Source organism: Ricinus communis, chromosome 5 (assembly GCF_019578655.1).
Source record: "Ricinus communis isolate WT05 ecotype wild-type chromosome 5, ASM1957865v1, whole genome shotgun sequence".
Classification (NCBI taxonomy): Eukaryota; Viridiplantae; Streptophyta; class Magnoliopsida; order Malpighiales; family Euphorbiaceae; genus Ricinus; species Ricinus communis.
Genome location: NC_063260.1, coordinates 24,779,675 through 24,795,046, shown reverse-complemented (window position 1 = coordinate 24,795,046; position 15,372 = coordinate 24,779,675). Strand labels below are relative to the sequence as shown.

The following is a 15,372-nucleotide window of genomic DNA, read 5'->3' as shown; positions in this document are numbered from 1 at the left end:
TTATATTTAATAAATGTGTTATAATTTTTTATGTGTTTAATTTAATTAATATTTGAAATTTTTATTTTTTTGTTGATCAAAATTTAAAAAAATTAAAACTATTAATATTTATGAAATAAAAGCAATATAAAAAGTTTATTAGATTTAAATAAAATATTTTACTATTTATATGTGATATTTCTTAAAATATAAAAGTAATATATAAAATAAAATATAAAAGTTTATTAGATTTAAATAAAATAGTTTACTCTTTATATGTAATATTTCTTAAAATATTTTTTTATTATAAAAATTATATTATTTAGAATAAAAAAACCATTAGAGATGCTCTTAACATTAATATAGTTAAATATTAACTTATTAGTTATTGAAATGAATTGTTTATAAATTTGTAAATTTATTTATGAGCTTATCAATAAGCTCAAGAAAAGTCATATATATTCATTATTTATATCGCATTATTTTATCTTACATACATGTAAATTAATGTGAAAGATATCTAAATTTTTTATATATTTTGTAATATTTATATTAAACATTAAATATTAAAATTTTAGTAAATTCAATACGTATGACAAATTTTACTATTAAATAAATTGATTAAATTTAAAAATTTAAGTTACGCTCAATAAATAAGTCATACTCAGATAAAAGTTTAAATTCAATTTAAGTTTATTACTCTATAAAATAATCAAAAATTAAAAATAAACTTATTAAAATAAGAATGAGCTCTATTTATGTGCAGCTTATTAAAGAAAAAAGATAGTAACTAATTAAAAATTTTAATGATTGTCTAGAATACATTAACATTCAATAAGTTACTATTGGACATATTATGAAATATTCTCGACTTTTTCTCCCTCTTGTCTAATCAAATATGGAAATAAAAAAAAATTGCAAGAGAAGAGTGTGTTTCAATATAAAATAAAATTGCATTTTCCTTTCCTTATTTTTTTATATTATTTTTATTTTCTCTAATAATAGCGATGCATTAACTTATCATTTTAAAAATATTAAAATTAATATATATATATATATATATATGAATTCGTCTTAAATTTATTTAAAAATTATATATATTATTTAACTATATACTAAATTTAAATAAAAATACATATGTACTATTTGAATTCATATAATTCATTTTATACTTTAGAATTTACCTTTCAAGCAAGTGTTCTAGTCAGCGAGGAGGGCGCAGGTAGAGCTCATCAATCACCAAGCTTTGTGCCTCATAGAAAAAAGTAATATATTAAATTAAATATATATTCTATAATTTACATCTCTTAAATAAAATTCTATACATATCTATTTAAATAATGATTATTTATTTAATAGTTATTTAATATATTAATCTTCGTATATTCCAAACAATCAATTAGAATTTAATAGCCAATCTAGATTTTTTCAATTGATTATATAAGAAAAGTTGAAAATAAAATTAATTAGATATATCCTAACTCATTTATATAATCTAGCTCAATTTTGAAATTAGATATTAAAATTCTAAATTAAATTCAATAAAAATGTAGAAAAATTAATATGACTGTTATTTTACATTGAATGTCTTATATGGAAGAAATATTTATTTTATCGTGTAATGTACCTTGCTAGTGGTACATATAAATAGATTAAAACTTTGAAATTATCAAAAGAAAAGTTTCAAGTGACCCAAGATTAATATGGGTTAGAATTGATTAATCATTTAATCTCTTTCAAATTGCATAAAATCCGAATCCGAGTCTTAAAGTTCATACCATTCCGAAACCGATTTCTTTCAGATACAGCAATGTTTCGGCTCGATGATACCGAGGCGACGAAGGCAATATCGGGTCTCTATTAAGTAATTAACCACTCGCAATAAATAGGCGCGTGGAGTCTCGATTATCTGAAACTGCCACCAATAAAATCTCTGCGGTTTATCCTTTTTGTTTCGAAATCCAGCGTGCACCTCTCAATCCCTTCTTTTCTTTCTATCAAATTTATTGGCCCATCTAGAAACCTTGACTTTTGAAAAGACAAACGTACATCTTTCTCAAGCACAAAGGGAAAAAGAATGCAGCTAAGAGTGAGCACAGATTATCAATACTCGGACCGTGGCCAAACTGTTTTAGAGGGTAGAAAGGTAATTTGAATTAATCGTTTAACTGGTTATACTTGCAAACTACAAATCTCGGAAACTGAGAATTGTATTGGCTTATTTTGTTTCTTCTCCTCCCAAGGGAGAGAAAAATCGCAAGAAATAATAAGAATTTGGCTGTCATCTAACTGGAGTTGATCGAGTCCCTTCTTCCCAAATCAAATTTGGAAGAACCCTTTAAACCCAGTCATGGATTTAGACTTGGAATCAATGGCATCGGCGATCGGGGTATCAATTCCAGTTTTACGATTTTTACTCTGCTTTGTAGCGACGATTCCAGTGAGTTTTATGCACCGCCTCGCGCCTGGTAGTCTCGGTAAACATTTGTATGCTGCTTTGACTGGGGCTTTCTTGTCATACCTATCATTTGGGTTCTCTTCAAATCTTCACTTTTTGGTGCCTATGTTATTGGGTTACGCTTCCATGGTTCTGTTTCGCTCTCACTGTGGAATCTTGGTTTTCCTTTTGGGTTTCGGTTATCTCATTGGCTGGTACGTTTTTTCCGGTTTTACTTTTTTCTTAAAGAAAAAGCAAAAAAAAAAAAAAAATGATAATTGAGGAGTTGGTAATTTCTTGTTGATTCTGATTTTGGAGTTCACATTATTTGGAAGGATAATCGCACTATCGATTGTCTCAGATTATGTGTTTCGGAGATAACAATTTTTAGTTAAATTTTAGATATTAGTTAAATATGGTTGAGCAAATCATTATTCTTGAAAACATGCACTTTTTATTTCAGAATTCTTGACTGTTGGTATGCGTGTTGTAGCCATGTTTATTACATGAGTGGAGATGCATGGAAGGAAGGAGGCATTGATGCTACTGGTACGCTCAACCATAGTCTTTTGTAATTATTTTGATTTGATGATTCCCCATAGTATAATGTAATGATGGTAATATATGTGTTTAGTTTGTTAAATCCAACCTGTGCTGCTCCATGCTTGTTGTTTTCAGTATGAATCATTGTTTGTTTTTTTATTATTTAGGGGCCTTAATGGTGTTAACACTGAAAGTCATATCATGCGCGATAAATTACAAAGATGGATTACTAAAAGAGGAAGAGTTACAGGGATCACAGAAGAAAAACCGTCTGATTAAACTGCCGTCTTTGATTGAGTACTTTGGTTATTGCCTCTGCTGTGGTAGCCACTTTGCCGGTCCTGTTTATGAAATGAAGGACTATCTTGAATGGACTGAAAGGAAGGGGGTAGGTTTATTATGTTTGCTTCTTGTTCTACTCTTACGTGATTTTTTTAGGTGGGGGACACTTACTTGCGTATCACTAGAAGAAGTATACTGGAAAATTCTCATCTTTGTTATTTAAATATTTGCAGATATGGGCTGGCACAGAGAAAGGACCCTCACCATCACCTTTTGGGGCAACAATTCGAGCTATCCTTCAAGCTGCTATTTGCATGGTCATTCATTTATACTTGGTGCCCCACTATCCTTTATCCCGGTTCACTGATCCTGTGTACCAAGAATGGGGCTTCTGGAAACGATTAACTTATCAGTATATGTCAGGTTTAACAGCACGTTGGAAATACTACTTCATCTGGTCAATTTCCGAGGCCTCCATTATTATCTCTGGATTGGGTTTCAGTGGTTGGACAGATACTTCTCCACCAAAGCCACAGTGGGATCGCGCTAGAAACGTTGACATTCTAGGTGTTGAGTTTGCAAAGAGTGCAGCTGAGTTGCCACTTGTGTGGAACATACAAGTCAGCACATGGCTTCGCCACTGTGAGTTTATTGCCTTCTCACTTTGTTAAACTTTCAATTCTCTCATCAGCTCAAATGATAGATGGGATGAAGCTACCACATGGATTAACTTATTTCCACAATGAGCATATCCAAATTAAGCTGCAACTGGATGTGTGAGTCTTAATCACATCAGGATAGATCTGCATTCTTTTTCTTTGTTAATGTTCTGTTGCCATGAGGTCATTTTCTCGGACTGATTGTTAATCACTATATGTGTAGCTGTAACTTTTAGCAGATTGTTGTTTCTTTCAGTTTCCTGTGAACAACTCATTGAATTTGATGTATGAATGAATATAAAGGGCATTCTCGAGGTAGTGTATGGTTACCTGGACTAACTTAAAAAAATATTTGTGTCATTGTAGATGTTTATGATCGACTTGTTCCAAAGGGAAAGAAAGCTGGTTTCCTTCAGTTGTTGGCCACTCAGACTACCAGTGCTGTTTGGCATGTGAGTAAAGTTACTAGATTTGCATAGTTTTGTATTTTCTTTTATTTACTCATGTTTCTGCTGTATCCCCATCTGGCTTCTTTGTTTCCAGAAAAATAGAAAAAAAAATGCCAGGGATAGAATCTTTTCTCGAGGTTTCTTGGCAAAGATGTGTGTAAATAATGGTTAAGAACCGTGTACAAATATTATACTGGCATGTCTTTCACTGAAAAGCATCTATTATTTCGTTGGTTTCTTACAAGTTTAAGATAGTGATTTTGTAGTGGCATTAACTCCAAGTCATGTGTTTGTCAGTTTTAGCTTGGGCTACTTGATCAACGTAATGGCCAATTGGAATTGCTTCTTTATCTTTCTGGGTGACTCTGAGTGCTACTTTTTATATTACAATCTCAGTCCTGTTCTGCTTTCCTCCTCCCTCATTTCTTCCCAGATTAACATTTGGGTGGTACTTTAGCTTTTGATGAGCTATGTGATTTGTCTTAGTATTCCATATTTCAACTTCTAAGTCAGTCATTTCTTTACTCATCACCTACAAAAGTATCCTAGTATCTCTGGTTATCTTCTCAGCAATATCTATCAGCATGTTTCTACTAGTCCTGTTCATGATGTGTAACTTTGCTGTTTTACCTTTTAGGTCTTCCTGTAAATTTAATGCTTTCATGAAGAGTTGCCAAGGTTCTTGTTTCAAGCAATTTGACTTCTTTGTCTATATGTTTTTACAAATCACAGGGATTATATCCTGGATACATTATATTCTTTGTCCAGTCAGCATTAATGATTGCAGGTTCGAAAGGTATTCACCAGGATCTGCCCATCTTTCTTCTGGTCTTTTATTCACCACTTTCCATTCAGATAGTTTAACTCTAAAGGAATTCCGGAGCTGACTAATTTACTTTCCCCCTTACTCTGAGCAGTCATATACAGATGGCAACAAGCTATACCTTCAAATAAGGCTCTTGAAAAGAAGATACTAGTGTTTATGAACTTTGCTTACACAGTTTTGGTTCTAAATTACTCCTGTGTTGGTTTCATGGTTAGCTCTTCCTCCTCTCCTTTAAGTAGATCGACATGTCCTTTCTTTTACTGTGCTAATGTTCCTCTTCTTGCACAATACAGGTTTTAAGCTTGCATGAAACGATTGCAGCATATGGAAGTGTATATTTTATTGGCACCATAGTGCCCGTTGTATTTTTCCTCCTTGGCTTCATTATTAAACCAGCAAGGCCTTCCAGGTCTAAAACACGGAAGGATGAGTGAGGTAGAAACTGTTTTTCTTCTCCTTCGGGTGCTTGAAATTGGATGAAGAGAATGGAAGATGGCTACTGGTTTCCTGTAGCCGTTGATGTGTAACATTTCTTTTTTGAGTTCAGAAATTACTGGTGTCCGAATTTTAAGAGTAATCAAGTTTTCCTCAGTTTCAATTTGCAAAGCTTTTGGGTTCAATTGCGGTCCTACTATGTCAATCCTTGTAAACATAATATGCGCTGACCCACTGATCATGCACATCCGTGCTCAAACATCTATTTTAAGGACACTTATTCTTGCCTGCCTGGAAGAATGCCTAAAAGGTTTTTTTTTTTTTTTTTTTTTTTTTTTTAAAAAAAAATTATAAATGAGGAAAGGGGTACTTGAACTTAAAATTGTATTCAAGTTGAGATACACATCTAAGTGTATGTTGGGCTAAGCCTGTGGGTGTAAAAATGTCTAAAAAGATAATCTGACAAGTGATAACAAATCAGAGGTTGGTAAGTATGAGCATTAAATAGCGCTTTTGCATTTGTTGGTAGGTATTATGATATATTCCTTATTCTGTTGTTATGGCAAAATACTTAAATTTGACAAAAAAAGGGTAGCAATTTTGTGTTAATATTGGTTAAAGTCATAGGATACCCTAATGGACATCTTCTTTGAGTTTTTATTATTTAGCTTTGCTGCACCAATTTTGAGTAAGGCCTTTCGTATATCATATGTCATATATTTCGAGGTCGGTCTGTTGGGATCATCCTCAATTATTGTGGGAATCAGTGTTGGTATCCCTAATCAGGAAACTATGCAAGGCAAGGAAAGGAATCTTACCTTATGCCTATTTTCTTTTGAAAAATGATTTATAAATTTACATATTTGTATATCTGCATAAATATGTATTATAAATTTATTTAGTATTACCTTTGAATAATAATGAGACAGCAGTCTTGATCTAACCAAACAGACAGGTGCCAACTGGCTGCAGATTTTTTTTGGTGCAGATCTGGTCTTTTCTGTGTTCCTTTCTTCTAGATTGTTGCTTTCCAGTTTCTGAAAAGTATTGGTCCATTTTTATTCATCTACTCTCTTCTTCTTCTTCTTCTTTTTCAGTCTTTTATTTTTCTTAAATTAGTATCTCCAATCTCCATCTCCATCCCCATCCCCATCCACCCATCTTGTTTTGAACTTTTAACTTATATCTCATATTGCAACCCTGAAGCTTATTAGATTATAAAAATACTAAAACACCAGACTGCAATCCATCAGTTCAGAAATCATCTAAAATTCAATATGGATGGAAGTCTTTTTTAGAGATTAATTTATATAGAAACAAAAAAAAATGGGTTGTATTATATTCTCTTTCTTAATCCTTCAAGAATAATCATTCACGAATTGCAGTGTAAACTTAGCTCTTTGTTAGAAATAAAATACTTTTCCCTAATAATCAATTTGTATATCCCTCATTTTAAAATAAAATGTATTTTAATAAAAAAGATTATTTTTCCTCTTCTTCTTCATATGGAAACACATAAATCATACAAAATTCACGTAATTAATTCCCAAATTGAAAATAAAAAAATCTTTTTCTTCTTCTCTTTATGTCTTTTTGTTTGCACAGGATAGATTCTTCTCTTCACGCACTTCCTTCGCTGGCCATTCATTTTCTTTCCTTTTCCTTTTTTCTTTTCTTCATTTCCTTTCTCTTTGCCTTGTTGAAATCAAGAACACCTCTATCTCTCTCCTTCTTCAGCACACGTTTTCCCGTTCCACTGTTCCTTCATTTATTCATTCTAAAAATAGAAGATTTGGCTTTGTTCTTTTTTTTTTTTTTCATTATTTGTTGTCACGCTCACCATTTCAAGAGACTGCATGTTTTTGCTTCCATGGCTTCATGTACTAGGCCTCCACAAAAAAAATAGAGTATATTTTTCTATGGTTCTTTTTTAAAATAAAAAAATAAAAAGAATAAAAGCCAAATAGGTTCATTGTTTGAGTTTTCTTTGATGCTACAAAAGCTTTTGAGAGATCTAATCAAGGTTCTTTCTTCTCTTATTGGTTTCTTCTAACTCAAGGGAAGTACTTAAAAAGAACCAAAAGGGAACTCCTTTTTATTATAACATTTCTTTTTGGGAGGTCTTACAAGATCAAGAAAATACATGAAGATGGAGCCAATGAGGTCAAAGATGAAAGGGGTCGCAAATAAGAGTTCTTTTAATGGCAGAAGCAACAATATGAATGCTGAAGAGTTGGAGATTAGGCCAGGTGGAATGTTAGTGCAAAAGCGGGATTCTAATTCCAATAATCAGAATTATGTTCCAATTCCCACCATTAAAGTTAGGGTCAAATATGGTTCTTCAAGTCATCACATCTGTATAAGTTCTCAAGCAAGTTTTGGTAATTTAATTAGATTCTTTGTTTAGATTGTAATGCTAGTTTTAGGTTCTATGGTCTGTATTGATGAGATTTGGTGTTTCTGGGTTGCAGGGGAATTGAAGAAAATGTTAGTGGAACAAACTGGAATACACCATCAGGATCAGAAGCTGATATACAAAAAAAAAGAAAGAGATTCCAAGGCATTTTTAGATGTTGCAGGAGTTAAAGATGGATCTAAAATTATTTTGATCGAAGACATTACGAGCCGTGAGAGGCGGTGTCTTGAAATTCTTAAATCTGCCAAGATAGAGAAGGCTTCAAAGTTATTGCAGCAAATCACTTTAGAAGTTGAGAAACTCCGTGAAAAGGTAAGCCCTGTTTTCTTGAAAGAAAAAAAAAAATGATAATTGCCCATAGTAGGAATTGGACTAAAGCTTCTGACAAGGAGTTTCAATTTAACAGGTAGTGACATTGGAAAGAGGTGAGAAAGTTGCAGAGTTAGACATAGATAGTTTGATAGAAATCTTGATGAATAAATTAGTAGCATTGGATGGAATTGTAGTTGATGGCGACTTGAAGTTGCAGAAGGGATTGCAGGTAACTTATATTTGTTTTAAAAATCTTGAATTTGCCAATTTCTTGCATTTGTTTTATTTAGTTTCCATTCTCATTAAAATCTTATTCTGTCAAATCTTGAAGGAAAGGAGAGTTCAAAAGTACATTGAAACTCTTGACATGCTGAAGTTACAAAACTCCAAAACTAAAAGAAATGAGAGAAGTGGAATTACAGAAATCCCAGTTCAGCAACCAGAGAATTCAAATGAAAGAATACCAATCCCAGTGCCAATACCAATGCAGAAGCAGCCAATTCAACACAAGCAGAAGACTGCGACAATACAAAGGCCATTGAAGCAGCACCAGCAAGTTTTGAAGCATTCCGATTCATTCGTGATCACAACAAAATGGGAAACTTTTGATTAAGACTTGAATGATCAATTCAGCATCCTATAAAATCTACCCATTTCAATACTATATATAAACTGGATCGAGTACTTCCTGTTCAGTAAGTGATTTTACAATCATAGTTTTTCAATGTTCTGTTATATATCTAGTTCCTGTAGTGAATTCTTTTCTTGTGTTAGATTTAAAAGGGTTTTCTTCTTTTTCATTTTCTTTTTTAAGACCATTTTCTTGGAACATAAACCTTGCCCCAAGATGCAAAATGTGGATCTTTCTTTCTCTTTTTCTTTCTTTATATTTTTCTGGCAGGAATGGCTATTTGCAAACTGTATATACTAACAGAAGATAGTGGTTAGAAAAGAGGGGGAATTTGTTTATTATGATTTCATTTACTTTTCTTTTTTTCTTTATTTATGTGTAATCAGGATTTTGCAAATATAATTGTCAGGGAACTTTGCGGGTTTTTGGAATTCTATTAGAGGAATTTACTAGTTTGAACCAGCAACCACTGTTGACTCTGCATGTAGCTTGGGACCACTATCGCAGACCAACTCATCTTATGTTCATAGCCTATAATTCATTAGGTATTTAATGATGAAATAAATAATCTCTCTCTTTTGGTACCATTCCCAATCAATACAATGCCACTTTTTAATCATTTATTGCCTGTAATCACACTAGTATTATATATATATATATATTTTATGCAGTAGTCATACAGTGGAATAAGAACAAAGTATTTCTGAGTTGCATAATAAGGATTCCTTCTTCCTACTCTAGATGTATATATTAAAAAGAGAAAATAAGATAGCAGGATAGTCATTTCAAAATGATTAAAAAAGAATAAGAACAATAATAATAATCACAGGAAAATGATAGAATGGTTGGTTTGACTTCTGAGGTATATACATATATATATATATAGTGGTTAGTGGTCAATCATTTGATATTTGGCCGTATCATTTGATATATATATATATATGCTCATAGTTTTGTCATATTGCACAATCATGGAATTGATGGATATAAATCTGATACAAAATATATATGCTTTAAAAACAACAAATTTAAGTTGTGCCCATTTAAAGAAATTAATTAAATTGCGCCGACAGTGTTGTTAGTTTACTGTTTAAGGATTTTAGGTCAAGCTGAGTAGCTGGGGTGTGTTTGTGTTTGTGTTGGCTGCTAAAAGACAGTCATACTTGTATAGAATTTTCAACTCTTAGATTTTGCATTGCATACAACTGAAGGAAGGAAGATATGCAATTATGTTTAGTGATTAGTATGCGTAAAAGCTTTAATGAAACACTTGAATCCTAATAGTAATAATAAACACAATAATTGTCCTTTCTAATGCCATCCAGTTGTGTTTTAATATGCCTTAACGTGGTGTGTTTGGGAAAGCACCAAACAGTTCTTTTGTCCATTTTTGTTTCTTCATATCATTTCCAAGCTTTTCTTCTTTAATTATGTCCGTAACTAGAACGTGCATGGTTTTTATTTAGGCCTAATAATTCAAAAATAATTCTTTAATGCTGCACCCTTTTTTTTTTTTTTTTTTTATAATCATTTTCATATTTATCTTTTCCTTAAAAAACATATCAACTTGTACTTCAAAGTATCAAATTCAAAAACTTTGAGTGGATCTAAATTTGTTACTCTTTTAGCTTTATTCATTCAGTGAAAATTTACATAATATGACTGTGTAATGTATTTGTTACTATAAATACTTTTATTGTCACCAAAATTATTATTGCAAAAAATATATATCATCTAAACGTGAATTTTAAATTAATTACTGAGTTGACTGTTTTAAAATAATGTATGACAATAATTTTAAATTTTGTGACAACTAATTATAAAATTGTCGCAAAACATATTATTAAATATTTACTATGCCTCCCTTTTCTTGGTCGCTAAAAATTTTGTTAGAGACAAGTTAAAGTTTTTGTAGAAAAATCATTTAAATTAAGAAATTTTTTTGTCCAAATCGATAGATGATTGACACATATTAATTTTAAATAATAAAATATATATCAATTATTAAAACACTCATAATATGTGTCAAATCTCCTATTTGTTGTTATTAGAATTTTTCAGTTTAACCATGATTTATTTTGTATTAAATGATAAATTATTGATCATTACTTTTTGGGTGAAAATGCAAGAGTGTGATAGTTACTGTGATTTTTAATACCTCTATCTATTTATTTAAAAAAAAATTATAAAATTTATATGAAATATTTTAATATTTAACTTTTATATAAAATTACATACTAAAATATTTTTATATAAATCTTTTAAAAAATAATTTTTTTTATGTAAATTAATCTAAAATTTTATTCAATAAATACATAAAGGTATTAAAAGACACTATAAACTAGTGGACTCTAGAATTGGCCTATTTTCTATTACAAGAAAAATAATTGTGAATAATAAATTAAAACAATTGTGTGAACTATTTAGTGACTGTCACAAGTTTCCAAAGTCATTGCAACAAATCAATTTATAGATTATGAATTAACCAATGATATTTTTCTTTTTATCATTAAAAACGAAATTTTAGTATTTGTGAAATTTGAATTTTAATACCATTCGTATAACTAATCAACTTTTTTAGAAATATAAAAGCATGGCAGAAGGAATACTAGAGACGGGTGTTAGAGACATGGGCAATGCATAATTGAAAAGGGAAATGAAAGGAAAAGTAGATGGGTTGGTTCATGGTTGCTTGATTTGGCATATCCAGAACAAGTTGAGTGGATTGCATCATCATTGGAAAAAAATTGTACAAGTCAGAGAAACCATGAGGAGAATGAAAATTACAAAGAAAGAAAGAAGGCAAGTTTTGTTTTTAAAAATAAACTGATAGGAATTTTGCATGTGATGGGTAAAGGTAAGTTTGCAAGATGAAGGTTCTCAAACACATATATATGACAGATACTTCTGGTTCATTAGCTTTGGAGTAAAGAAACAAGTATTGGGATCCTGCTCTTTCCTTCCTTCCTTCCTTTCTTTCTTTGAATTCTTTTCCTTCCTGGCAAATCCATTTGATTTGATAGCTTGCAGTTTTTCTCTCTTTACTTTGTCATTTTTCTCATGGTTGGAAGCAAAGATTTGCTTTTCCCATCTCTTATATAGAAAATGGACCCATTCTATGGGTTTCACTACAAATGAGAATATTTAGTAATAATCCAAGAAAGTTGCTGCTTTTCCTTTACTCGAAAAAGCTGATCAAATTAAATTATGATGTTGATATGATTAGATTCTGAGTTGGGTATAATTAACATTTTAGATTTTTTTATATCTAATTTAAATTTCGTATAAACTTCTCTTTATTATGTTCCATAGTGCATATTATATGTATATATATTGTAACACATAATGGAAGCCGGCGTTAAGAATCTTAAACCTAATCAGTTCCATCATATTCCTTTTAGCTTTCAAGCAACATTATTGTACAGTTAGCGAGAGAGGGTACTCCAATTTCTTATTTATAAAACTTTGATCCTTTTAAAAAGTATTTCGAAATTTTGTTTATGAATGCATTAGGCCAACATGGAAGAATTGCTCTTAAGACCTGCAGAAGAGAAGATAGTTAGATATGAATATATAAAAGAGAAAATAATAGAGAATTGAGTTCGGAATGCCTTTACTGAATATTAATAATATATATATTATTGTTGATTAGACCCGTTCGAACTTCAGACCAGATCTGGTTTGAGCCGAGCTTAATTGAGCATGAAGTTTTTAAATTTAGGCCTAATTCTGGCTTGACCCGACTATGTAAGTCTACACTTTTTATTAAGTCGGGCCCGTCATAAAAATAAATAATATTTTTTTGTATAATTTTCAGGCTAGATCAACTTTGTTGGATAGATGTCAAAGAAATAATAATTCTAAACCCGTCAAAAAATAAACAGACTTTTGCGAGTTTAGATTTGAACGGATTTAATATAAAAAATATATAAATATGTAAATTTGAAGAATTTTTAGCAGGCTTAGATGGGTTAGGCGGGTATCCAAACCCTGTATAATGATTTTGAATGTTAACCCTAAAAAAACACTTAGAAGAAACTAATGAAAATTTAGATTTAATTTTGAGCTAAAGAAAGAATTGCATTTGATCTTGATTATCTAATAGAACCCTGTTGGTAGAAACCTACACTGAAACTTGAGAAATGATATAAATATTGGATTTTATCTTTTCTCATTTATTTGTTTATATACTTTAATTTGTGCTTGCATTTTATTTCAAAAAAAAAAAAAATTTGTGCTTGCATTTGAATATCCGATCGATTGATTAAATTCTTGTTTATCATTTCAGCTGGATCATTTTTCATAACCAAGCATTTTTGAGATATCGATTTCAAAATTGGAAGTATTATCAAATAAGGAATTCCCTCTTGATTACCAGAACAACAATGTGAAAATAATGAAGATATGCAGCTTAACACGAAATCTCCTCTTGCTTTTGGGCACAGGGGATATGCTCTTTTAGAGCGAGTGTAAGAAGATGACTATCAGCTTATTAGCCATCAAATAAATAAAAGAATTAATAATTTTTTATTAAACAAAATAATATTATCCACAAACTCAAAAATTGGAAAAAAAATAAAAATAAAAACTTTTTTAACTGCCAATTCCTAACACTTGCAAAATACACCATTAACCTATTTCTTTTCCACAAACTTAGGTTCATTTTATTCCATCTCTAAACCCACTACTCATTTAATAAGATTACTGCAGCATTTGAAACTTTCATTTTCTAAGTCTCACAATTATGGCTTTCCAATTGTTGAGAAAACAAAACAATGACTTTCAATGGCAACCTGCACTAGTTTTTCTCCAAAAACAAGCTGCCAACACCTACATTTCTATAACTAATTCTCACAGTTTTCAGTTTTGGCTTCCCATGATATCTTTATTATCCTATTCTGTTTTAGCTCCCAACACCCGTTTTTCCAATTCCAATTATCAAAATGCAACTGATTAAATTTAGGACTAATGGCAATGAAATAACAAAGACAATCAATGAAATCTAAATGATATTGTAGAGATAAAGATAAGAAAACGTATTGAATTTTATATTTTCTTAAAAACATTTTCTTTAAAAGTACTTCTTAAACAGAAATTTTATTAATTGTAAATGAATACAATATAAAGATGGTACAGACTTAACATTTAATCTTTCACTCCCTAGCTTACCAGGTTGATGCATTGTTGGATTTAACCTTCTAAAGCCTATGACCTTATTTTAAAGACTACTAAAACTCCTGGAAATTATATATGAAATATAGCGTACTATTTCTTGGAAATTAGACCCACATCACATTCTTATATGTTTTCATGGGGAAAGTCACATTCTGAAGCTCTGAAATGAGAGATACATATGGAACCATTTCCATCCTAATACGTGTCATGTTCCATGATAGAGTGATGCAGATGAAAAATGGAGATATGTACATTCGTGAGCCACCTTAATTATATGATAATGGCATAGGTCCAATGAACAGCTCACATCATATGGGACCAGACAAGGAGGAAGGCAATCACCGCTATCAGGATTATGGAAGACTTCATGCTATATAAGACAATTGAGTACCAGTATAATGTTTGCTTTGTAATTAGTGAAATTGGACTCAGTTGTCATGCAAAACAATTTTGATGATGTTTCCATACTAAAACTTGTCCACTTTCTGTTTGGGGAAAAGAGAAAACCTCTGTTGCACCTGTGTCTCAGGTAAAGAAGATATCATATAAACTAATCTGTCCATACCAGTTTCCATATATTTTCTCAGGATCTTTATCGCAAGTTGATTCATAATATGTCATTATTATTGTTTTTTTTTTTTTAAATATTAAGAAGATGAAACAATAAACCAAAAATTTAACTTTTAATGGCAAAAATAACATATGGGCTCACCTAAAACAATTCAGAAAATAAAAAGATTTGACGTAGGGTACTGTTATAGTTCAAGTCAAATGGGTTTGATTCATTTGGGTCCAATTCTTGCTCATGTCTTTTTGGGGGTGAATTTGGCCCAACTAATAAATCAGTCAGTACTGAGCAGTGTTATACTCAAATAGCCTTGGGCCCTTTTTCAAGGCGACAAATTAGAAGCCTCCTTTTTAAATTCGAAGACGAAAACGTATTGCAAAGGCTTAAGCTGAATGGTATGTACATTATGTCTAATCTAAATTTTTTGTTATTAGAAAGTGCAAGTACATTAACGAAGTTATTCATCTTCCATATTTGTCTAACCAAGTCTAAGTCTATCATAGTCTTAAACCAATCATATAATCTATGCAAGTTAAATAAATATTTTATTTTCATTCACACGCTTAATTTGACAGTAAATACATATCTTAACTTAATTTTTTTTTCTCTCATTTATAACCGAAAAAACAAACAGTTCTTCACTAAAATTTGTCTTCACAA

The 15,372-nt window shown here is 30.8% G+C and overlaps 2 protein-coding genes across 2 annotated transcripts; both read left to right on the top strand.

Annotated features, from left to right (window-relative positions):
• Positions 1-2,175: 2,175 nt before the first annotated feature.
• On the top strand, positions 2,176-5,778 carry LOC8265410 (lysophospholipid acyltransferase 1). The gene is given in 8 exon segments (NM_001323715.1): positions 2,176-2,631; positions 2,910-2,965; positions 3,127-3,347; positions 3,475-3,883; positions 4,267-4,352; positions 5,082-5,145; positions 5,267-5,385; positions 5,469-5,778. Coding segments are annotated over 8 exon segments (1,398 nt in total). The 5' UTR covers positions 2,176-2,329; the 3' UTR covers positions 5,610-5,778.
• A 140-nt stretch (positions 5,779-5,918) lies between these two features.
• Positions 5,919-9,322, top strand: LOC8265408 (BAG family molecular chaperone regulator 1). The gene is made up of 4 exons (XM_002509661.4): positions 5,919-7,991; positions 8,082-8,338; positions 8,433-8,567; positions 8,670-9,322. Exons 1-4 carry the CDS (start codon positions 7,754-7,756, stop codon positions 8,949-8,951), a joined length of 912 nt encoding a protein of 303 aa, XP_002509707.2. The 5' UTR covers positions 5,919-7,753; the 3' UTR covers positions 8,952-9,322.
• Positions 9,323-15,372: the final 6,050 nt, after the last annotated feature.